Source organism: Muscardinus avellanarius, assembly GCF_963383645.1.
Source record: "Muscardinus avellanarius genome assembly, chromosome: X".
In the NCBI taxonomy this organism is placed as follows: Eukaryota; Metazoa; Chordata; class Mammalia; order Rodentia; family Gliridae; genus Muscardinus; species Muscardinus avellanarius.
The window spans coordinates 83,615,122-83,639,909 of record NC_137792.1 but is presented as its reverse complement, the minus strand read 5'-3'; the positions used below and the strand labels follow the sequence as shown (position 1 = coordinate 83,639,909).

The following is a 24,788-nucleotide window of genomic DNA, read 5'->3' as shown; positions in this document are numbered from 1 at the left end:
AAAATACAGAACAATGACAATAGCAAGTGCTAGAAAGATTGTAGAGAAAGAAGAACTCACAACTAAAATAAACGATCAAGATTTCATAAAAATATTAAATATATATTACTAAGTGAAAAAAGCCAATCTGTAAAGATCCATATTGTAATATTCTAAGTACATATAATCTATAAAAGATAAACTATAAGTAAATTTAATCATAGTTACCAGGAGGAAAGATGAATAGGTAGAACCAAGAGAAATTTTACCTTGATGCTACAATAATAGATAATTTATCTAATGATAGATAAATACCACTGTATATTTTTCTATACTCATAAAATGTACAATACTAAGAGTTAACTCTAAAATAAACTAGACTTGGGCTTATTATAAGTTATAAATATAGGTTCATTAATCGTCACAAATGTACCACTCTGCTGAAGGATACTGATAAAGAGAGAGGTTGTGAAAGTGTGAAAAAAAGAGGTACATGGGAAATTTCTTTATTTCTTTCCTCTTAATCTTTCTGTGGACCTAAAGCTTTTTAAAAAAATATAAAGACTTTTTTAAAAGACCAGAACCCAGGAGTGATGGTGCTCACTTGTAATTCCAGCATTGGGGAGGTTGAAACTTGAGGATCAAGGTTTTTAGACAGCCTCAGCTACTTAATGAGGCCCTCTGCAACTTAATGAGACCCTGTTTCAAAATAACGAATAAAAAAGTAGAACAGAGGGTGGAGCTCAGAGGTCGAATACTCATGAATTTCATACCCATACACGCAAAAATAAAAGACCAGAAAACTATATACCCAAATAACCACATCAATTATGCCTAAATTGTGGCATTACACAAATTATCTTTTTAAGTTTTTTTGTCATTTTTAGGTTTTCAGTAATAACTATGAATTATTATTTTTTGGTACTGGGAATTGAACCCAGAAGTATTCTACCTGCAAGTGACACTCCAGCTCTTTTATATTTTTTTGAACTAAGGTCTTGCTTTGTTGCTGAAATTCTAGATCAGTTACTGAGGCTGCTCTTAAACTTTCAATTTTCCCAAGTACGGGGATTACAAGCATGCACTATCATGTTTGGTTATGAATTACTTTTATAAGTATAAAATATTTAAAATTTTAATTAAGTAAAGTAATGTAGTATTAAAGTATTTTTAGATGGCAATGTTCCTGAAGGACAATTAGTTTCCTATTATCAAGAATAGTGGATTAGTATTTTTCTGAATATATTTTAAAAACTCCTTTAAAGGTGATAAATGTCTAATTACATTATTTGTCTCAACTCTAGAAATATATAATGCCATTCAAATTAGTCCTCATCCTATTGTGCTTAGAATTTTCACCATTACCATTTTATCTTTTTAAATTTTGAATTGGTGCATTATAGTCATACATTTAATGGGATAAAAGACTTGTGTAGAAGTACGTGCACACATCACCCAATTAGTCCTTACCCAATACCCACCCCATTCCTCCTTTCCATGCTCAGCTTAATGATTGACGTTGATATGTTTAAGTACATCATGTGCTTTAGAGTTTCCCTCTTCTCCCCTTACATCCCTCCATTAGGTTTCCTTATTTGCTCCTCTATAGGATCTCTTTCTTTATCTAGAGTTCCTACTACTTTCCATTTCTCCCTAGCTTGCAAATATTAGGAAAAGCATCCAATTTCTTCCTTTTTTGTGACTGACTAACCTCACTTATCATAATGACCTCTAGTTCCATTAATTTCCTTATAAATTATGTAATTTTCTTTTTCTTTATGGCTGAGTAAAATCCCATTGTGTACATATCCCACAGTTTTGTAATCCATTTATCTGTTGATGGACATCTTGGCTGGTTTCATAGCTCGGCAATGATGAATTGAGCACCTATGAACATAAATAGTCATGCATTAGTTTGGTAGTTTGGTTTCCATTATTTTGGGTAGATACCCAGAAGTGGTATTGCTAGAACAAATGGCATTTGTTCCCATTCTTCTGAGGATCCTCTATAATGTTTTCCAAAGTGGTTGCACTAATTTGTGATCCAACCAAAAATGTTTTAGAGTTCCCACTTCTCCACACCATCACCAGCATTGGTTGTTGTTTGTGTTTTGAATGATTGCCATTCTAGTTGGAATTAGATGAAATCTCAGAGTAGTTTGGATTTACATCTCTCTGATTTCCACTAATGTTGAGCATTTTTTCATGCATGAATTTCTCTTTTCATGAAGTGTCTATTTAATTCACTTGCCCTTTTTTTATTGTGTTATTTGTTTTCTTAGTGCTGAGTTTCTGGAGTTCTCTGTATATTATAGATATTAGTCCTCTATCAGAGGAATAGGTGGCAAAAATCTTCTCCCATTCTGTTGGCTCTTGGTTGAGGTTCTTGGCAGTTTTCTTTGTTGTACAGATGCTCTTCAGTTTCATGCAGTTCCACGTATTGATTTGCCTTTAAGTTTCTTATGCCTTTGAGTTCTTGTTGAGAAAGTTTTTATCTCTGCCTCTATGTGTTTCAGTGTTGGACCTCTGCCCTCCTAAAGGAGGCTCAAGGTCTCTGGTCTAATTTCCAAGTCATTGATCCATCTTGAATTGCCTCTAGTGTGGGATGAGAAAGTGGAATTTATTTCCATTTTGTCTGCATATGTTTAAGCAGTTTTGCCAACACCATTTGTTTAACAGGCATTTTTCCAGTGTATGGTTTTGTCCCCCTTTTTCAAAAATCAATTTGTTGTAAGTTTGTGGATTTGTTTTTGTTTCTTCTATTCTACTCCATTGGTCTATGTATCTATTTTTGTGCCAGTACTATGCTGTTTTTATTACAATGATTTTGTAGTATACTTTAAAGTCAAGTATTGTGATTCCTCCTGCATTTTTTTTGTTGTTGTTGCTGAGCGCTACGTTGGCTCTTCTTTTTTTGTGTGTGTTGTTGTTGTTCCATTGGTCTATGTATCTATTTTTGTGCCAGTACTATGCTTATATCTCATTTACACCCTAAATTTTGAAATGACTAGAGAAGAACATAGGTCCAACATTCCAACACGTACACACTGTTAGAAACATTCTAAATTAGCTCCCCCAAAGCTCAGAAAATTAAAAGAAGAATTAATGAGATGACATTAAATTAAAAAAAAAACCTTTTGTTTATCAACAAAAAAGTAAAGAATCTAAAGAGATAGTTCACAGAATAGGAGAAGAACTTTGCCAATTATTCCTCTGATACAGGACTGATATCTAGATTATACAAAGTACTCAAAAGACAACACTAAGAAGCCAAATAACCCAACTAAAAATGGGAAGTTTAACTTTTTATTTTAAACAGATCTCACTAAGTTGTGTAGAAGCTCATTCATTTTCTTTTTTTTATTTATTTATTTTTATTTTTTATTTTTTATTGGTGCATTATATTCATACAACTTATTGGGGTAAAAAACTTGTGTGTACAAACATGTACTCATCACTGATTTAACCCCTACCCAAATACCATCCCATTCCCTCCCCGTCCCTCCCTTCCTTGCTTGGCTTAGTGATTGACTTCGATATGTTTAAGTACATTGTGTGCTTTAGAGATTTTTCTCTTCCCCCTCCTTTCTCTTCCTTTAGGTTATCTTGTTTGCTCCTCTTTTCTCCCTAACTCTCACATATTATGGAAAGTATCTGATTTCTTATTTTTTGTGACTGACTAATCTCACTTAGCATAATGTCCTCCAGTTCCATCCATTTCCCTGGAAATGACGTAATTGAGGTTTTTTTTTTTGATGGCTGAGTAAAATTCCATTGTGTACATATCCCACAGTTATGTAATCCATTCATCTGTTGATGGACATCTTGGCTGGTTCCATAGTTTGGCTATGGTGAATTGTGCAGCTATGAACATAGATACACATGCATTAGTTTGGTAGTTTGGTTTCTTTTCTTTTGGGTAGATACCCAACAGTGGTATTGCTGGATCAAATGGTAGGTGTGTTCCCATTCTTCTGAGGATTCTCCATACTGTTTTCCAAAGTGGTTGCACTAATTTGCAATCCCACCAACAATGTCTGTCCACTATCACCACTTCTCTTCAATATAGTACTAGAGACTCTAGCCAGAGCAATAAGGCAAGAAAAGGAAATCAAAGGAGTACAAATAGGAAAAGAAGAACTTAAGCTTTCACTATTTGCTGATGACATGATACTATATTTAGAAAACCCAACAAACTCAACCAAAAGGCTTATAGAACTGATCAACAAATTCAGCAAAGTATCTGGATACAAAATCAATCTTAAAAAATCAGAAGCTTTCCTGTACACCAACCATAAATCCACTGAAAAAGAAATTCAGAAAACACTTCCACTCAGGATCTCCCACAAAAAAATAAAATACCTAGGAATAAATTTGACCAAGGAGGTAAAAGATCTCTACAAAGAAAATTATAAAACACTGAAAAAAGAAATTGAAGAAGATCTTAGAAGATGGAAAGATCTTCCATGTTCATGGATTGGCAGAATAAATATCATTAAAATGGCCATCCTCCCAAAAGTGATCTACAGATTTAATGCAATGCCCATTAAACTACCAAGATCATTCCTCACAGACATAGAAAAATCAGTCCTTAAATTTATCTGGAATAACAAAAAGCCCAGAATAGCCAAGGTAGTTCTCAGTAACAAAAACCACGCAGGAGGAATCATTCATTTTCTAAGCCTGATCATTAACCTGCAATCCGCCTGTTTTAAGGTCCCCCCCACACAAATATATTGAATTACAAGCATGCACCTTCACACTTGGCTTATACATCATTTTGACTGTAGCAAAATTATAGTCCCATGTTTCTCTAACCACAATTAAGAACACAGAACCACCAGCATATAATTGTGAGGTTTCTTAAGAAGTAATTTGGGTCTATTCCAGGACATATAAATGTGCATTAAAAGGCTATGCACATGTAATCTTAGCACTTGAAAGGCTAAGACAGAAGGATCATAGGTTTAAGACCAGCCTCAGCAATTTAGTGAATCCCTCAGCAATTTATCCAGATCCTGTTTCAAAATAAAAAATAAGAAGATATGAAGATGGAGCTCAGAGTTATAATGTCCCTGGGTTCAATCACCAGGACCAAAAATAGAATGTTAAGAATAAGAAATGTTCCATAGAGTTCACAATTTTAACATCTTACCTAGTGTTTATGACATAAAAATATACTGTTCACCATCGCCAATGTCTACTTCCATTTAGCTACCATGAAAGTATGTGTAACTGGAAAGTAAAATAGCAAAGCCTGCTTAGTTTAGACTTTATAAAAAAGAGACATATCAGTTGCTACCATGTCTCCAAAAGGGCTATCTGCATAAAATTTAATAAAAATATTCAGCTGTGATCAATAATTTTTCCGGTATAGAACTAAATAAGAACCATGCTTCCTGCCAGGCATGGTGGCACACACTTGTAATCCCCGCGCTTGGGAGGCGGAGACAGGATGATTGTGCAGGTTTGAAGCCAGCCACGTGTGCTGGCTTAAGAGACCCTGTTTCCAAATAAAAAAGTATAAAAATAGGTCTGGGAGTGTAGCCCAGAGGTAGAAGGATTTCCAGGAACCCCTGTACCATTTAAAAAAAAAAGAATCATGCTTCCTGTATTGGTTTACTAAAAATAAAATAGCATACACTGCTTGGCTTAAACAACAAATTTTTATTTTCTCACAATTCTAGAAACTAGAAATTCAAGATTAAGACGTTGGGAGTGCTGGTTTAACTCTGAGACCTCTTTCCTTGGTAGAAAGATGGCACTCTTTTGTATTTATCAATGATTTTATGTTTATGGTGTATATATATTCTAATTTAGTGTTCTTGTAAGTCAACTGGTAAAATTAAATTATGGCCCACTTTAATGACCTCATATAACATTAATTAACTCTTTAAGACACTGTTCAAATGATGTTACATTTTGAATTACAGAGCTTAGAGTTTAAAAATAAAAATTTGCACAGTGGAAACACAAGACAACCCATACAACATTCTAAATAAGAAACAAGTAATAAATTTGTAGAAATTTGTACTGAGTCATTAAATATGACACAAAGATTTGAACCTTAGCATATTTTAGAATTTTAGATAGAGTGTATCTGGCATCAGCAAATGTTAGTATCTCTATCACACTGAAATATCAGCTTGCATAATGTCTTTAGAATGAATCCAAATACCTTTATATTTATATTTAATGGGACAATTTGTTCACTTAAAAAGATGAGAACTAATTCATACATATCTTGTTGATAGCTGTAGGCAAAATGCTATTTATTACTTACTTGGTCAGCATTTTTACTCATTTTGAGAATGTGAAGAGAATGAATCTTTGAATTATAATCTAAAACCTCTTACTTCTCTTAGAATTTCATTCATAAAAGTTAAAAACAATACCCTCAAGCCAGGTGTAGTGGCACATGGTTCTAATCCCAGCATTTGGGAGGCTGAGAAAGGAGGATCATGGTTCATGGAGAGCCTCAGCTACTACTTTTTGAGGCCCGTTTTTTTGTTTTGTTTTTGTTTTTGTTTTTTGGTACTGGGGTTCCTGGAAGCTCTTCTACCTCTGGGCTACACTCCCAGACCTATTTTATATATTTATTTATGGAAACAGGGTCTCTTAAGACAGCACAGCTGGCTTCAAACCTGTGTGATCCTCCTGTCTGCCTACCAAGCACGGGGATTACAAGCATGCACCACCACACCAGGCTAAGGCCCGTTTTTAACTCAATGAAACCCTGTTTTAAAATGAAGAATAAAGCCGGACATGGTGGTGCATGCTTGTAATCCCAGCATTTGGGAGGCTGAGACCAGAGGATCGTGGTTCGTGGACAGCCTCAGCTACTTAGTGAGGCCCTCTGCAACTCAGTGAGACCCTGTTTCAAAATAAAGAATAAAAAACAGGGCAGGAGGTATAGCTCAGAGGTCGAGTGCCCCTGGGTCCCACCCCCAGACCTGGGGGTGTGGTTGAAAAGGAGAATTTCCCCAAGTACCAAAGAAAATATACCCTCAAAACATAAGAAGTTTTTCAATGTAAACTGCTATTAGAAAATTTAGAATAAAAATGTTATAAGATCTCAGTAGATAGACTCACCATGCTTTTTGTAGGCAAAATAAATATAATAAAATAGGCATTATACCAAAAGTGACCTACAGATTCAATGCAATGTCATTCATAAATGAAAAGAAATCAGTCCTAAAATTTATATTGATAAAAAGACCCCCCAAATAGCCAAAGCAGTTTTAAACAATAAGAACTATGCTGGAGGCATCATAATACCTAATTTCAAAGTATACTAAAAAGTGAGCATAATAAAAAACATAATATTTCAAAAGAACAAGATTCATAGACCAGTAGAACAAAAGACACATAAACAAAGCCTCATATTTAAAACCAGTTTATTTTTCATTTTTATATTTTTATTTATTTAATTTTATCTTTATGTGGATAATACTGAAAATGTCATACATTCAGATTGTGCTTGGTACCCTCTTCCTCCCACATCCCCTTTCCACCTTCCAACAATGAGTGCCCAAGTTAACCATGCTACATTTATACTTTTACACATAATATAATGTAGCTCCTCCATTAATCAACCTCAGTCTTCTCTGTCTTCTACCCTTTTATTCTAGATTTCTTGAGGTTTTTCCTCCATTATATAGAGTCCCACTGGTATCCCTAGTACTCCCTAGTTTGGGAATATTAAAGAAAACATATGTTCTTTCTCGTTCTGTTCTTGGCTGATCTCACTTAACATAATGCTCTCCAGGACTTTTCATCTTCTTGCGAATGACATGATTTTGTTCTTCTTTATAGCTGAGTAGAATTCTACTGTGTGTATTTCCCATAATTTTACAATCCATTCTTCTGAGGATGGAGACCTAAGTTGGTTCCATATTTTGGCTATTATGAATTGTGCTGCTATGAACATGGTTATGCATATATTACCGTAGTTCTTTGATTTTAACACCTTTGGAAAGATACCCAAAAGTGATATAGCCATACCATATGGTGGATCTGGTCCCAATTTTCTAAGGATTTTCCATGTTGATCTCTATAGTGGCTGAACTAGTTTGCACTCCTACTAACAGTGTAAAAGAGTTCATCTTTCTCCACATCCTCACCAGCATTTGTTGTTATTTGATTTCTTTATGCTTGCCACTCTAAACGGGGTTAGATGGAATCTCTGTGTAGTTTTGATTTGTATCTACCTGATGGCTAATGATGTTAAACACTTTTTCATGTATCTATTGGACATTTGTATCTCTTGTTTTGTGAAGTGTCTATTCAATTCAGTCATCCATTTCTTGATTGGGTTATTTGTTTTGCTAGTATAGAGTCTTTTGTGCTCTTTGTATATTCTGGATATTAGCCCTCTATCAGAATGGTAGAGGGTAAAGATCTCCCATTCTGTAGGCTTTTTCTTTAGGTTCTTGATGGTTTAATTTAATGAGAAGAAACATTTTAGCTTGATGCCATCCCACTTCTTAATTCTCATTTTAATTTCCTGTGCTTTGGAAGTCTTGTTGAGAAAGTTACTGCCTGTGCCTATATGTTGCAGTGTTGAGCCTATGCCCTCCTCGAGTAACTTCACAGTCTGTGGTCTGATTTACAGGTCATTGTTCCATCTCAAGTTGATCCCTGTGCATAGCAAGAGGTAAGGATTTAGTTCTTTCTTTCTACAAATGGATAGCCAGCTCTCCCAGTACCATTTTTGAAAAGGCTGTTTTTTCTCCAGCATATGAGTTTGGCCCCTTTGTCTAAGATCAATTGACTATAGGGGTGTGGGTTTGTTTCTATAATTTTTATTCTATTTTACTGTTCAATATGCCTATTAATTGTGCCAATACCATGCTGTTTTTACTACTATTGCTCAATACTATAATTTGAAGTCAGAGATTGTGATGCCTCCTGCCTGGTTCTTATTGCTGAGGATTGCTTTGGCAATTCTGGGTCTTTTATTTCTCCAAATAAATTTTATGACGGATTTTTATAGGTCTATGAAGAATGTTTTTGGTATTTTGATAGCAATTGCATTGAATCTGTAAATCACTTTCGGCAGAATGGCCATTTTGATGATATTTATTCTGCCTATCCACTAGCAAGGGAAATCTTTCCATCGTCCAAGGTCTTCTTCAATTTTTTCTTTAATGTTTTATAATTTTCATTGTAGTGGTCTTTTACATACTTTTTATGTTTATTCCTAATTATTTTATTGGTTTTGAGGATATAGTGAATGGAATTGTTTTCAATATTTCTTTCATTGTAATTTTTTTTTTTTTTTGTACTGGGGATAGAACCCAGGGGCACTCTACCCATGAGTAACAACCCCGGTCCCATTCTTTCTATTCTTTACCTTGAAACAGGATCTCACCGAGCTGCAAAGGGCCAAAGTGGCTTAGGCTGTCTGTGAACTGTGGTCCTGCGGTCTCAACCTCCTTAAAGCTGGGATTACAAGCATGAGCCACCACGCCCAGCAAAAAAAAAAAAAAAATTAAAACAGGGTCTTGCTAGATTGCTGAGGCCAGCGTAGAACCTTCAATCATCCTGTATCAGCCTCTCAAGTACTGAAACTTTAAGTGGACAACACTGAGCCCCACTATTCTATATAAATTTTTTCCAGAGACAAAGACATGTTTATTCATGAAAGTGAGGGATGCTCATTCAAGGGAGAACATGGGCCATCAGAAGAGGGAGAAAGCAAGTGTGAGTGTGAGATATTTAGAGCAAGAGCCCAGCTATCCTATTTATTTATTTTGCGGTACTGGGGATGGAACCCAGGGGCATTTGACCTCTGAGCTATACCACCTTCCTTAATTTTTCTTCTTCTTTTGTGGTAATGGGGTTCCTGGAAGCCTTTCTACCTCCGGCTACACTCCCAGACCTATTTTATATTTTTATTTGGAAACAGGGTCTCTTAAGCCAGAGAAGCTGGCTTCAAACTTGCGCGATCCTCCTGTCTCCACCTTTCAAGTGCAGGGATTACAAGCGTGTGCCACCACACCCAGCACTTTTTATTCTTTATATTGATATGGGGTCTCACTAAGTTTTGGAGGGCCCAGGTAGCTGAGGCTGGCCACGAACCTTGATCCTAGTCTCAGCCTCCCAAATGCTGGGATTACAAGCCTGCATCACCATGCCCAGCTTCCCCAGCCCTATTTTTTTTTTTTTTTCTGCCGGTCTGGGGATGGAACCCAGAGGCATTTGACCTCCGAGCTACATCCCCTGCCCAATTTGTCACTATTTTGAGATAAAGTCCCACTGAGTTGAGGAGGGCCTTACTAAGTAGCTGAGGCTGTCCGTGAACCACAATCCTCTGGTCTTAGCCTCCCAAATGCTGGGACTACAAGCATGCCCACGCCTGGCTCTCCAGCCCTATTTTTTGTTTGTTTGTTTGTTTGTTTGTTTGTTTGTTTTTTGGTGGTACTAGGTGTTGCAGGATAGGTTGCAGGGGAAAATGTTCATGGTGTGTGTGTGGGGAGAGGTAATTCCCCCACCACCACCACACAAACAGATAAATAGAAAAACCGTGGATTTTTGTCCTAAGCTAAGAATAAGTATTCATCACTTGGACAGCTGCTGAAGATTTAAAGAAGTTTATTAAAAAGATAGAAATATAGAGATAGTTAACAGCCCTGTGCCTGGAGCAGGGCACGGGGGGCAATTCGAATGAAAATGCCAATGAACTCCAATTTACTGAGTTTTTATCCTGTCTAAGTCCAGCAGGTCCCTCTGATTTTTGGAGATCATGTTACCCCTTATCTCCAGCCCTGGCTCTGCTTCTGTTATCTCTCCAGCTGAATTTATGGCCTAAAGGGGAAGGCATCTCTGTTTCCAAACACAGGCTCAGATTTATGGCCTGACAGGGGGGGGGAGGCATCTCTGTCTCCAGACACAGGCTTTTACCTTTCATCTCCTCCCCCAAAATGTGTGAAATTGTTCTCAGGAATGCAAGGACACACATTTTTCCTGGCTCTAGCCATCCTTTCTTGCTAGCTAGCCCTGGCTTTCTTAGTAAAGAAGATATAAAATTGGAAGCCGGGCATGGTGGTGCACGTTTGTAATCCCAGCATTCGGGAGGCTGAGACCTGGAGGATTATGGTTCGCGTACAGCCTCAGCTACTTAGTGAGGCCCTCTGCAACTCAGTGAGACCCGGTTTCAAAATATAGAATAAAAAATAGGGCAGGGGGTGTATCTCAGAGGTCAAATGCCCGTGGGTTCCATCCCCAGACCCAAAAAAAAAAATTGGAAATCTTTCCCAATACTTACACATTACTACATTTTAAATCCTCTTCCCAATACTAATACACTAGGGTTCCTGGAAACTCTTCTACCTCCGGGCTACACTCCCGGAGGAAACATGGTCTCTTAAGCCAGCACAGCTGGCTTCAAACCTGCCCCATCCTCCTGTCTCTGTCTCCCAAGAAAGGGGATTACAAGCGTGCACCCCCAAGCCTGGCCCTGAGCCCTATTTTTTATTCCCTATTTTGAAACAGGTCTCACTGAGTTGTAGAGTGCCTCACTAAGTAGCTGAGGCTGGCTAGGAACAGCAATCCTCCTGTCTTGGCCTCCTGTGTGCCACCACACCAGGTTCTATTTTTTTTTTTTTTTGGAGTATGGGCGACTGAACCCAGGGGTAGGCCACCACTAAGCTACGCCTTCAGCTTTCTATTTTGAGACAAGATTTGCTACAATGAATTTCACTTTATTGCTGAGGTTGGCCTTTAACCTATGATCCGGATTACATACCATGCTCAGCATATTTTTATAATTCTTTGTGTGTGTGTGTGTGTGTGTGTGTGTGATACGGGGGATTGAACCCAGAGGCCTTCTACCTTCGAGCTACACCCCCAGCCAATTTCATGTATTTTGAAACAGGGTCTTGCTAGGTTGATGTGTTTCAATACTGGCTGAGGCTGCCCACAAACCTATGATCCTCCAGTCTCACCCTCCCATGTCCTGGGATTACAGGCTTGTGCCATCACACTGGCTATATTTTTATAATCCCACAAATAATTTTGGAATGTATGGGTAAAGATCAAGGGGCTGAATTAGTGATTTTTGCTCAGTTTTTTCAGGTTAGCAAAGATTCATTAAAAAATATTTATTGATGCTGGGCATGCTGGCACATGCCTGCAATCCCAGTGCATGGGAGGCTGAGACAGGAGGATCATGCAGGTTTGAAGCCAGTCTTAGCTGTTTGGTGAGACATTGCTTCAAACAAAACATAAAATAGATCTGGGAGTGTCAATATACTACTTAGTGAGGCCCTTTGCAACTCATCAAGACCCTGTTTAAAAATAAATAATAAAAAATAGGGCTGGGGTTGTAGCTCAGAGATAGAATGCCCCTGGGTTCCACCCCCAGTACCACAAAAAAGTTTTATGAAATTAAAGTTATTAAAAAATTGAGCCTGGACTCATCTAATCCATGAAAGACTCAAAATACAGCATGTTAAAAATACACAATCAAAGTACACTCATAAGACCCTATGCTTTGTAATAGAAAAATATATGTTCCTCCTGTCAGTCTCCTAGTTCTGGGGTTACAGTCATGCACCACAATGCTCAGCTACATATAAACAATTCTCACCATTTACTAAAACCCATCACTTGCCAGACACCAGGCTCGATGCTTTACAATCATGATCTCTAATTCTAAAAACCACTTTTAGACTGATGGTTATAACTATTTTTTAGTTTTGTGGGTTTGAAAATTAAGCTTATTAAAGCTAAATGCTGAATTTAAGGCCACATAGCTAGTAGGTGGCAGGATCAGGGTTTGAAACCAAGTTTTTATTCCACACCAGTGTTACTGTATAGATAAATGGTATAATAAACTGCCCCTAATATATTAGACAAATTCATTTGTACAATGTTAGATATTGCCCACAATTTTCTTGTGTATGAGATACTGGGGATTGGACCCAGGGGTATTTTACCTCTGAGCTACACCCCTAGTCCTATTTTATTTTTTAGTTTGAAACAGGGTCTAAGTTGCTGAGGCTGGCCTTAAACCTGTGATCCTCCTATGCCTCAGTCTCCCAAGTCCTGGGATTACAGGCATGTGCCACCACACCTGACTGGTCTGTCATCTTAAATAGCAATATCTATCTTTAATGATATTAATAAACAACAAAACAGATTCATTGTGTTATCATGAAACTGGAAAACAAAGTGTTATCACATCACAAATAACAATAAGCTACTCTTGTCCTCAGTCCCAAGGATTTAGAACTTATTACTTAGAACAAGAAGCCCTCTGATTAAAATATAAGGATGACCCAAATATAAGAATATTATATTTAGTTACAAATACAAGGGTCTGAAATTCCACTCTTGAGCTGTTTCTGTATAGTAAGATCCAGCCTGCATTTGTCAGAGAGAATGTTAAATCAGGAAAGTCCTGTAGAGGTCCCAGAGTGCTGACAAAATCCAACACGGTGGAGGCATCTGCAGACAGGAAAGGAAGCAAGGTCCTTTCATAGAGCCTGAGTCCTGGTGATGACTTCACTTTAAGTCAGCGTCTCTTCATGCTGTACATATTCCTCGATGTCTGCTTGATGAAACACCACAATCGCCATGGGGTCAAATTTTCTGCACTCTTGTGTAGACTTTGCTTCCACTCCAAAACCCAATGGGATGTCTGCCATGGAGTATACCAGCACTCCCTGGTACTGAGAAGTGTTTTCAGTAATTGCACCGAGATCAGATTTCAAAACATGATTTCCATACAGGAAGGACTGCTCTGCTCCAGGCTTTACCCATACTTTATACTTGGCATAAGGAGCGAGGTAATCGAGAGCTGTAACATGCAACTGGAACTTGTGGGTCTTAGTGAATTTTCTGAAGCAGGTCCCCAGCGACACCAAGTTGTCCCCAGAGATTGTGGCGGCCTGCTTCAAGATCTCCTCACTCATGTAATACACCGGGTTGTTATGCAGTCTGAAACAGCAGGTACCGTCAGGCCTGTCCACCAGCAGCTGAAGATTCTCCCCTATGCTGTGGGTAAAAAGGGGACTGGAGGCTATGCCAGAATGTCACTGCATCCCCATGCCATCCAGGGCCCACCACACATGTCCCCATGCCCACCCTCCTGCTCCTATTTTGCCTCATTGTAGATTCTTGCTGAATTTGTTAATAAACTCTAGTTTTCTTTTGGTTGAATTCTTTGGGTCTTCTAGATAAAAGAGCATGTCATCTGAAAATAAGGATATTTTTAATTCCTCTCTTCCTATTTGAATTCCTTTGATTTTCTTCTCTTGTCTTCTTGCTGTGGCAAGAGTCTTGAGGTCTATATCGAAAAGGAGTGGTGATAGTAGACATCATTTACTTGTTCTGATTTTAGAAGTAATTCTTGCAGGTTTCTTATATATTGCCTTAATGCTGTTGAAATACATTCCTTCTATTCCAATATACTGCAGTGTTTTTTGTTTTTCTTTTTGATTTTTTGCGGGTTTGTGGATGGAACACAGTGGCATTTGGCCTCAAGCTACACCCCCTGCCCTACTATTTTTATTGTTTATTTTGAAATAGGGTCGCACTAATTTGCAGAGGGCCTCACTAAGTAGCTGAGGCTGTCCCCAAACTGCGATCCTCTGGTCTCAGCCTCCTGAATGCTAGGATTACAAGCATGCGCCACCACAGCTAGCTTACTCTGCAGTGTTTTAAGCATGAAACTGTGTTGGATTTTGTCAAATGCTTTTTCAACATCTATTGATATGATCATGATGTTTTGTTCTCAGTTTTATTTATGTGGTGAATAACGTGTATTGATTTGTGTTTCTTGAACCAGCCTTTCTTTTCTGGGATGAAATCCATTCTTGGTTGTGGTGTACAATTCTCTTGATATGGTTTTGAATTTGTATAGCTAGTATTTTGTTTAGAAATCTTGCATCTATGTTTATCAAGAATATTGATCTGTAATTTTATCTTCTTGATGTATCTCTATAAGATTTTGGAATTAATGTGATACTGGCCTCAGAGAAAGATTTTGAGAGAATTCCATCTCTTGTAATTTCCCAAAACATTTTGTGAAATATTGGGATTAATTCTTCACTGTACATTTTGTAGAATTCAGATAGAAACTAAAAATAGATAAAATAAATGTAAATCTTAAGACTATAAACTTTTAGAAGAAAACCTGGGTCATAAAATGTTGCAAGATTGAAATTGGCAGTGATTTCTTGGATATAATTTCAAAGGCACAGGCAACAAAAGAATAAACAAACTACCTAAAACTAAAAAATATATTGTACATCCAAAGACAATGTAAACAGAGTTAAGAGTTGATGATAGAATGGGATAAAATATTTCCAAATGCTATATCTGAAGGTATATTAATATTCCAAATAGAAATCCTAAAAATTAGCAACAAAGAAAGCAAACAATAAAATTTAGAAATAGGTAAAAGACTAAAATAAACAATGAATCTCCAAATATTTTATATAACCAATAAACACTTGAATATCACTCATAATTATCATAATATAACTAATCAATAAGGAAATACAAGTAAAACTATAGTGAAATACTACTTCACATTTGTTAGGATGGCTGCTTAAGATGAATTACATTGGTCCAGCCCTTTACCTTGAGTTGTTACTCTCTTTACTTTTAAAGTGTGTTTCTTGGAAGCAGCATATGGATGGATTTTGCTTTTAATCCATTTTGACACTTTATGTCTTTTTATTGGGGAATTGAGGCCATTAATATTCAGTGTGATTATTGAGAGATAACTTTTAATTCCTAACAAGTTAAGATTTTATTTCTGTTTGAAATACTGTTTATTCTTCTTTGCATAGTTGTCTGCTGGATTGGAAATCTTGTTTCTCTGGTTCTGGTGTGAATTTCTTCTTTGTAGTTAATCTCTTTAGTATTTTCTCTAATGCTGGTTTTGAAGACAAATTCCTTCAGTTTCTGTTTGTCATTGAAGCTTCTTATTTCCCTATCTAATTTGTGGAAAATTTTGCTGGGTAGGAAATTTTTGGCTGGAAGTTGTTTTCTTTTAGAGTTTGGAATATGTTACTCCTAGCCCTTTTGACTTTCATGACTTGGTTTGGGAAGTCTGGAGTGATTCTAATTGGTTTGCCTCTGAATGTCACTTGCCCTTTTGTTTTTGTTGCCTTTAAGATTATTTCCTTGGCTTCCACATTGGTTATTTTGACAATTATGTGGTGTTAGGAACCTCTGATCTGGTTTAAAGGGAGTTCTATAAGTTTCCTGGGCTTGTGTGTCGACCTTTTGCTCTATGTTTGGAAATTTTTCTGCTATTATTTCTTTGAAGAGATTATTGATCCCTTTAGTTTCACTTTCTTTTCCCTCCTCTATTCTGATTATTCTTAGGTTAGCTCTGCTAAAATGGGCCCATATTTCTTCAATGTCAGATTCCTGCTGTCTGATTTTTTTTCTAAGTTATAAATTATGCATTCATTTTTGGAGTGATCATTTTCTAGGAAGGAGATTCTGTTCTTCATGTGGTCTAATAGATTGTTTATACTTTGAATTGAGGCCTTTACCTCAATGATTGCATCCTTTATTTCTTATAGACTCTCTCTAAATTCTTTTCAAAGGTCCTGTATTATATATACAGTTATACTCCTGATTTGATCATCTGGAGATCTCTGAATTTCTGTGTTATCAGGTTCTGATAATATGGGGTTGTGGGCATTCATTACTCTATTGTTGTTCTTTTTTCCTCTGATTTCAGAAGTTTGTGCCTTCCCTGAGTCACTATGACTTTACTTAGGGTGCTCTGTATCTCGAATCTATGGTAATATTAGCTGCCACTACTCCTATACTGGGTTGTATCACAAAGTCTCAGACCCAGGAAGTTAATCGAGGCTGTGTGAGACCGTGTGGGTGCTGGGCTGGGCGTTTTCCCACAGGGAGCTGGGACTAGGGTGTGGTATCTCTGCCACTGCTACCCCTTCACTGGGTTGGACTGCAAAATCTCAGACCCAAGGAGATTATCAAAGCTCCACAAGTCCCTAGGAGTTCAGTACAGAGATTTCTCCTTTAGGGGCTGCAATTTCACTCATGGATATTGTGCACGCTGATCAGGAGCTGTTGCAGGGCGCAATGAACTGGCTGTCACTGCTGAAAATATGGTGCTGCTGCCACATCCTCAGCCATGAGGCTGGTGTATTTCTTTTCTGGTTTTGAGCTCTGTTCTGAGTTCATAAACTGCTTTTCTCATTTGCCATCTTCTTGGAAGCATTTCTTGCACACTTGATTTGAGGCCCTTCATAATATTGAAGATCAGGATTTGGAATTATCCTTCTTGCATTTCTTGTAGGTCAGTATTCAGGCTTTTAGTTATTTCTTTACTGTTCCTTGTTCTCATATTTTTAAGGTTCTCAGGCTTGTTCTTCTGGTGTCTTGGCATCTTGTCTTTTGTGAGTATTATGTCTGATCCAATCCTAGTAATAGGAATTTAGAGATGTCAGCAGGTAAGCAGTGCTTTTTTCAATGACAAGGGTTGGGTAATGGTGCAGGAGTTGGGGTGATGGATATAGGAGTCTGGTAAATAGAGGATACAATTAAGTTGATTAAGAATTTAAGTATCATAAGGTAGTATCTGGTTGAAAATGAGAAAAGGTTAGATAGTATGACTCTTGTATTTAGTAGAGTATTTAATTATGGATTATATAATATCTTTACTATAAAACAAGGAGATACAGTAAGGGAAAAAAGAAAAGTTTTGAAAGAGGAACATAGGCTTGATTGAGGAAGTTTGTAAATAGAATCAGGAGGAGCAAAAATAACGAATAAAATAACAAAACAAGTTACAAAAACTAACAATTATTAATCAAAGACAATAAAAACTACCAAAAGGAAAAAAAGCATAAAGAACAAAAATAGAATATTATAAAAAAACTAGTGACAGTGTGAGAGGAAAAAAAAAAGCAAAACAAACAAACTAACAAAAAATAAATAAAAGAGAAAAAAACAGTACTACTCATTTACAAATATAGGGCTGGTCCCTTATAATATCTGTATGTCTGTTCACTGTGGTAGGTTCTGGAGTATATTCCAATGTCTCTTATTTCCTCTGTATCCTATTGTCAACTTTTTTTGGTGTTACTGGGGTCCCTGGAAGCCCTTCTACAACTCCAGGCTACACTCCCAGACCTATTATATATATATATATATTTTTTTTTTTAAATTTGGAAACAAAGTCTCTTAAGCCAGCGCAGCTGGCTTCAAACTTGCACAATCCTTCTGTCTTTGCCTCCCAAGTGCAGGGATTTCAAGCGTGCACCACCACACCTAGCCTTAATGTCAACTTTTGAACCCACTCTCTGAGTGTTTGCGTCCATATCTTGCCTCTGACAGCTTTGTGTTTTGGTGTCAGGGTATTGGGTGTCACTGTTAATGAGTTCCCTGTAAGTTCAGGTTTCTGCTATTTTCCAGGCTGTGGTCCAAGCACTCTTGGGTTTTTGTGCTCTCTGCCCAGGGCTCAGGCCCTCTGTCCTGTACCTGTGCTTCCTTAGCTGCTTCGGTGGGGGACATGCAGTGTAGTCTTGGAGCAACCCCCTAGTACCTTGTGCCGCACTGTGAGCACCTTTCCAGTATCTCTGAAGGTTCTAACTGGGTTAGCCCTCCAGGTCCCATGGCGTCTGTGGATTGTCTTTCACCAGATACTGAGTAACAAGTAATGCAAAGGATTACTTGGTCCTGCTACAGGGTATCTGAATAGTTTGCTGCACCACTGCATGTGCTGCTTTTGATGAGTGCATGGACTCTTGGATCCTTTTCTGTGTTCCTGAAGCATGATGTCAGTTGCTTAAGATGTTGGAGCTCTGTGATTGCTTTCAAGTTCTTGGATTATTTTTTTTTTAATTTCATGGGTCTTCTGTGTTGGCCAGAGCCAGGACTCATATTTTGGGCTGGCAGGCCATGGCGTGTAATGGTGCCAGTGGCTCGGCCATGTCTGTAGCAGATCAGTCACATGCTCAGGCTTTTTGCAGTGGGTTTCGCAGTTTAGAGTACTAGATTCTTTCCCCTGTTGTTCCTGGTTTTCTTTTGGTTCATAAGCTTTATTTGTTTGTTTTTCAAGATGCTGCCTACTCATTAGTTTAACTTTGTTTCACCTACTGAGTTGTTCTGCTTCTCACAGTAGCCATTTTGTTCTCCCCCACTTTATTTTTTATAAAAGCCCTGAAAGCATACACTGGAGAAAAAAATAGGCTTTTCAACAAATAATATTCAAAAAACTGGTTATCTATATGTGAAAGAGTGTAATTAAACTTCAACATCTTATGCTGCACAAGAGTCAACTAAAGATCAATCAAAGACCTAGAAATTAGACCAGAAAATTTAAAATAACTAGAAGAGGTTATAGGTCTAATACTCCAAAATATAAATATCAGTAGAAACTTCCTCAAGAAATCCCAAAAAGCTCAGAAAATTAAATCCTTAACAAATAGAATGACATTAACTTAGAAAGCTACTCTGCTGCAAAGAAAACCACCAAGAGTCTACAGAGAGAGCCTAGAAAGAGAGAGAAGATTTTTTAGCTACCCCTTTAAAAAGGAATAAAAATATAGAACATTTAGAGTTTTTAAAACTTAATATTTGTGCAGTTGCTAATGGTAAAAGAAAAAGAGTCCAAACATATGACAGCAAATAACATTCAGTTCATTGTTCTCATTTGGGAAAATTGCACATGGTTTAGTAAGATAATAATAAATAATGGACCCAAAAATATAGACGGTGTTTATGGAATTCAGAACTTTGTATACAATTCTAAAGAAACTGAATTTTATTCCGGAAACAAAAAGGATTTTTTTCTGTGAAATTACATGGTTATATTTTGTTTTGAAAGATGCCAAAACTGAGCTCCTGGACTCTCCCAGCTCCAAATTTGTTCCCATAAATTTTCTTATAACAGTTTATTCCATAATTCTAGCTATACATGCAAGAAACCTTGTAGTTATATTACTTTTTATGCAGCATGCTCTCTGTTTCTACTTTTGTCATGTGCCTCTGTTTCTACTTTTGTCCTCTCTTCAAATTGTTCTAAGCATAAATACATGAACAAATCTGTTAAGATATTATTCAGATCATGCTTATGCTTCTGTTCAAACCTCACTTTTGCCTGTCTGTCTCACACAAATTCAAAGTCCTTTCAATAAACTATAAAGTTCTATGCAATCTGAGATCCTCTTAGTATATTTGTCTCACTAGTAACAGTTCAAACTCCCCCCAGTTATGGTCTAGATAAGTTTATCACTAGCTTTCTGTGTCTTGAATACTCTTCCCAGACTTGTGCCTCAGTTTTTCTTCTCCCCTATTTCATTCAGAGGTCACTTCTGTGATAAAAGTCTAAACTGACTATTTGAAAATTTACCCAAACTTTAGCATTGTTACATACTCATCTTATTTTTCCCCATGGAAATTATCACCTTCTGGGTATGCTATATCATTTACTTATATACCTCCTCTATTGTTTGTATCCTCCCACTAGAATATAAGTTCTAGCAGAGCAATTATTTTATTAAATCTTTAGGTATACTATATTTCCTGTAAAACTTCATGAAATAGGAAAAAATAATGAATATTTATAGGAAGTTGAATGAAACCCCAGATAAAGAGTGAATTGAATAATATCAGTAAAAAAATATTGAAATAGACCAGGATGCTTACTTTATATACTTAGCTTAAATATCTGCTTATATTTTCTGTTTTTTTCTAAAGAGTAGGTATATATAAGAAATCTGTGTATATATTATTTGGAATAAAAGTACATTTCTGCTGTACTGATGACTATTACTTTCTCTTAATTTCTACTATTATGTCTTTCTTCCTGCCTTCATTATAACCATTCTCAAATCTTTTCATCATATCCAATGTCACTTCCAGTTTCATTACTCTTATTTCTTTGTTGTACTGTCACCATTGTTAGACAATTACATCTTTTGATAATACATTTTTGTCAAAGTTTTGCCAGTTTTTTCCCTCCATATAGGACTAATATCTAGAATATATAAAGAACTCAAAACACTCAATGCTAAGAATAACAAATAGCCCAATAAAATGGGTAATTAAATTAAATAATTACTAAATAGCCACTTCACAACAGAAAAATTCAAATGGCCAATACATGTATAAAAATAACGACACCATTTTCAATCAGACAGATGCAAATCAAAACTACCCTGAGATTTTACCTAACTCCAATTAGAATGGCAATCATTCAAAACACAATCAACAACAAATGTTGGAAAGGATGTGGAGATGTGGAAACTCTAGTACACTGTTGGTTGGATTGCAAATTAGTACACCCGGTGTCATGGTGCACGCTCATAACCCCAGTACTTGGATGGCTGAGACAGGACGATTGTGCAGGTTGGCAGCGAGCCTCAGCTACTTAATGAGGCTCTCAGCAACTTAGTGAGATTCTGTTTCCAAATAAAATTTAAAATAGATCTGGGAGTGTGCCTGGAAATAAAAAGCCCCTGAGTTTCATCCCCATTGGCACACACACACACACACACACACACACACACACACACACACACACACCAAAAAAAAAAAAAAAAAAAAAAATATATATATATATATATATATATATATATATATATATATATATATATATTGACAAAGTTTTCCTCATAATGGCAAGAATAAATTTAGATGAACAATAAGAAAAAATAATTTCATATCTTCATAAATCAGCAAAAATATAAAAATATTATTTGTTTAATAAAAAATTATCAAACTTTAAGAAGGAATTTTGGGAATATGTGGCATTCTTTCCTAGAGCTGCTCCTATTACTTATGCTCAAAGTTCAGTTAGTTCAGTAGTTATACTAATACTCTCTAAGAGTACATTTGCTAGGTTGTACGATTATTCTGATTTCTCATTAAAAACAGTGAATAGCAAAAACACTGAAATTATACTTTAAAAGGATTTAAACAATAAAAAGTCAATAAAAATATATATTAAGTAATATGTAAAAGGGATAACACATGCAGACCAAGTGGAGTTTATTGTGGAAATGTAGGGTTGGCTAATCATTCAAATACAAATTACCATAACATATTAACAAGCAAAAAATTATAGTTATCATCTAAATAAGTGTATAAGATTGGGTAAAATTTAACATTAATGACAAAAACATAGCAAACAAAGCACAGAAGCAATATTTCTCAACATATTTTTATAAAAAATCACCTAACATTATAATTAATGTAAGAGATTGAACAATTTTCACTAAGATTTAAAAAATAAGAATACCTTCTCTGACCACTTCTATTCAACATTGTACTGGAAAGTCTAGCTAGTGCAATCAAGCAAGATGAAGAAATAAATGTCATTCTACATGGCAGAAAATAATAAGAGACTTTAAGTATGTGCAGTTTATTTTTGTCTATGTATTAATAAAATTGATTTTTAAAAAATTTATTGGGAAATATCTCAAACCATATGAATATGTGAAATGTAAATGTATTAAAGGTCTTCCTGTGGAAAGGAAAGGTGCAAAAAGAGGCAAATATTTTTATAAAATAATTTTTGCTTTAGGTTAGAGATAACTTTTAACAAAATACACAAATTGTAAGTCAAATATCTGATTACAAAAATGTAAAGATTTATTTTAATGAAGAACTTTCTAGTTTAAGTTAATAGACAAAAATTGGAAAAACATCTCTGGTAAAAGTTAGAATGTATTTTTATCTACAATATAAAATAAACAAACTTTATCTACAATATAAAATAAACAAACTTTTGCAAAACAACAGATACTTAGATCACAAAATAAATAATTTGAGAAATAATATAAGTAGCTTTTTATATGCCAAAGTACTCACTGATAAAGTAATCCAGAAAAATTTTATCACAATAAGCTTAAAAACAATAAAATACCTAGAAATAAATTTAACCATGGAAGTCTTTATTTTTTTTATTGAACATAAATAGTATACATTTAAACTATATTTGGTGCCCTCTCGCCCCCGCACCCATTTTCCCTTCCCCCCTCACACCAATGGTTGTCCAGGTTAATCATGTCTTATTCATAATTTTACACATGTTCAGGTGTAGACCCTCATTAATCAAGATCGGCCTTCCTCCTCTCCTATCTTTCCATTCAAACTTAGCTAGTATTTCCCCTCTAATATCTGGAGTCCCACTGGTATCCTTTGAGTTTTCTAGTTTGGGCATATTAGAGGAAACATATGTATCTTCTCCTTCTGTGCTTGGCTGATCGCACTTAACATAATGTTCTCCAGGGCTTTCCATCTTCTTGAAAATGATATAATTTTGTTCTTCTTTAAGGCTGAATAGAATTCCATTGTGTGTATTTCCCACAGTTTTGCTATCCATTCATCTGTTGATGGTGGTCTGGGTTGGTTCCATATTTTGGCTATTACAAATTGTGCTGCTATGAACATAGGTATGCATATGTTGCTGTATTTCTCTGAATTCAACCCCTTTGGAAAGATACCGAGGAGTGGTATAGCTGGATCATATGGTGGATCTATTCCCACCTTTCTTAAAAATCTCCACACAGATCTCCATAGTGGTTGAACTAGTTTGCATTCCCACCAACAGTGTAAAAGAGTTCCTCTTTCCCCACATCCTCGCCAGCATTTGTTGTTGTTTGATTTCTTTATGCTTGCCACTCTGACTGGGGTTAGATGGAATCTCAGTGTAGTTTTGATTTGCATCTCCCTGATGGCCAGTGATGAAGAACATCTTTTCATGTATCTATTGGCCCTTTCTATCTCTTCTTTTGTGAAGTGTCTATTTAGTTCATTTGCCCATTTTCTGATTGGGTTGTTTGTTTTGCTAGTGTAGAGTCTTTTGAGCTCTTTGTATATTCTGGATATTAGCCCCCTATCAGAATGGCGGCTGGTAAAGATCCTTTCCCATTCTGTACGCTTCCTCTTTAGGTTATTGATAGTTTCCTTTGATGAGAAGAAACTTTTTAGTTTGATGTTATCCCACTTGTTTATTCTTGCTTTAATTTCCTGAGCTTTGGAGGTTTTGTTGAGAAAGTTACTGCCTGTGCCAATATGTTGTAGTGTTGAACCTATGCTCTCCTCTACTAACTTCACAGTCTCAGGTCTAATTTCTAAGTCTTTGATCCATCTTGAGTTGATTCCTGTGTTTGGTGAGATATAGGGGTTTAGATTCATCTTTTTACAAATGGTTAGCCAGTTCTCCCAGCACCACTTGTTGAAAAGGCTGTCTTTTCTCCAGCGTATGTGTTTGGCCCCTTTGTCAAAGATTAATTGACTAAAGATGTGTGGGTTTGTTTCTGTATCTTCTATTCTAATCCACTGGTCAGTATATCTGTTTTTGTGCCAGTACCATGCTGTTTTTACTACTATTGCTCTATAGTATAGTTTGAAGTCTGCGATTGTAATGCCTCCTGCATGTTTCTTATTGCTGAGAATTGATTTGGCTATTCTAGGTCTTTTATTTCTCCATATGAAGTTCACGATTGATTTTTCTAGGTCTCTGAAGAATGTCACTGGTATTTTAATGGGAATTGCATTAAACCTATAGATCAGTTTTGGCAGAATGGCCATTTTTACGATATTTATTCTGCCTATCCATGAGCACGGGAGATCTTTCCATCTTCCAAGGTCTTATTCAATTTCTTTCTTTAATGTTTTATAGTTTTTGTTGTAGAGGTCTTTTACATCTTGGGTAGGGTTTTTTCCTAGGTATTTTATTGGTTTTGAGGTTATAGTGAATGGAATTGTTTTCTTTGTTTCTTTCATTGTGGATTCGTTGTTGGCATAAAGAAAAGCCACTGATTACTTTAGGTTGATTTTGTAACCTGCGACTTTGCTGA

At 36.3% G+C, this 24,788-nt stretch overlaps 1 protein-coding gene across 1 annotated transcript; it reads right to left on the bottom strand.

The window, feature by feature from the left end:
• Positions 1-13,493: 13,493 nt before the first annotated feature.
• Positions 13,494-18,594, bottom strand: LOC308278971 (60S ribosome subunit biogenesis protein NIP7 homolog; the record flags this gene model as incomplete). The annotated part of the gene is made up of 2 exons (XM_080718953.1): positions 13,494-13,980; positions 18,524-18,594. 2 exons carry the CDS (start codon positions 18,592-18,594, stop codon positions 13,494-13,496), a joined length of 558 nt encoding a protein of 185 aa, XP_080575079.1.
• Between the last annotated feature and the right edge of the window lie 6,194 nt (positions 18,595-24,788).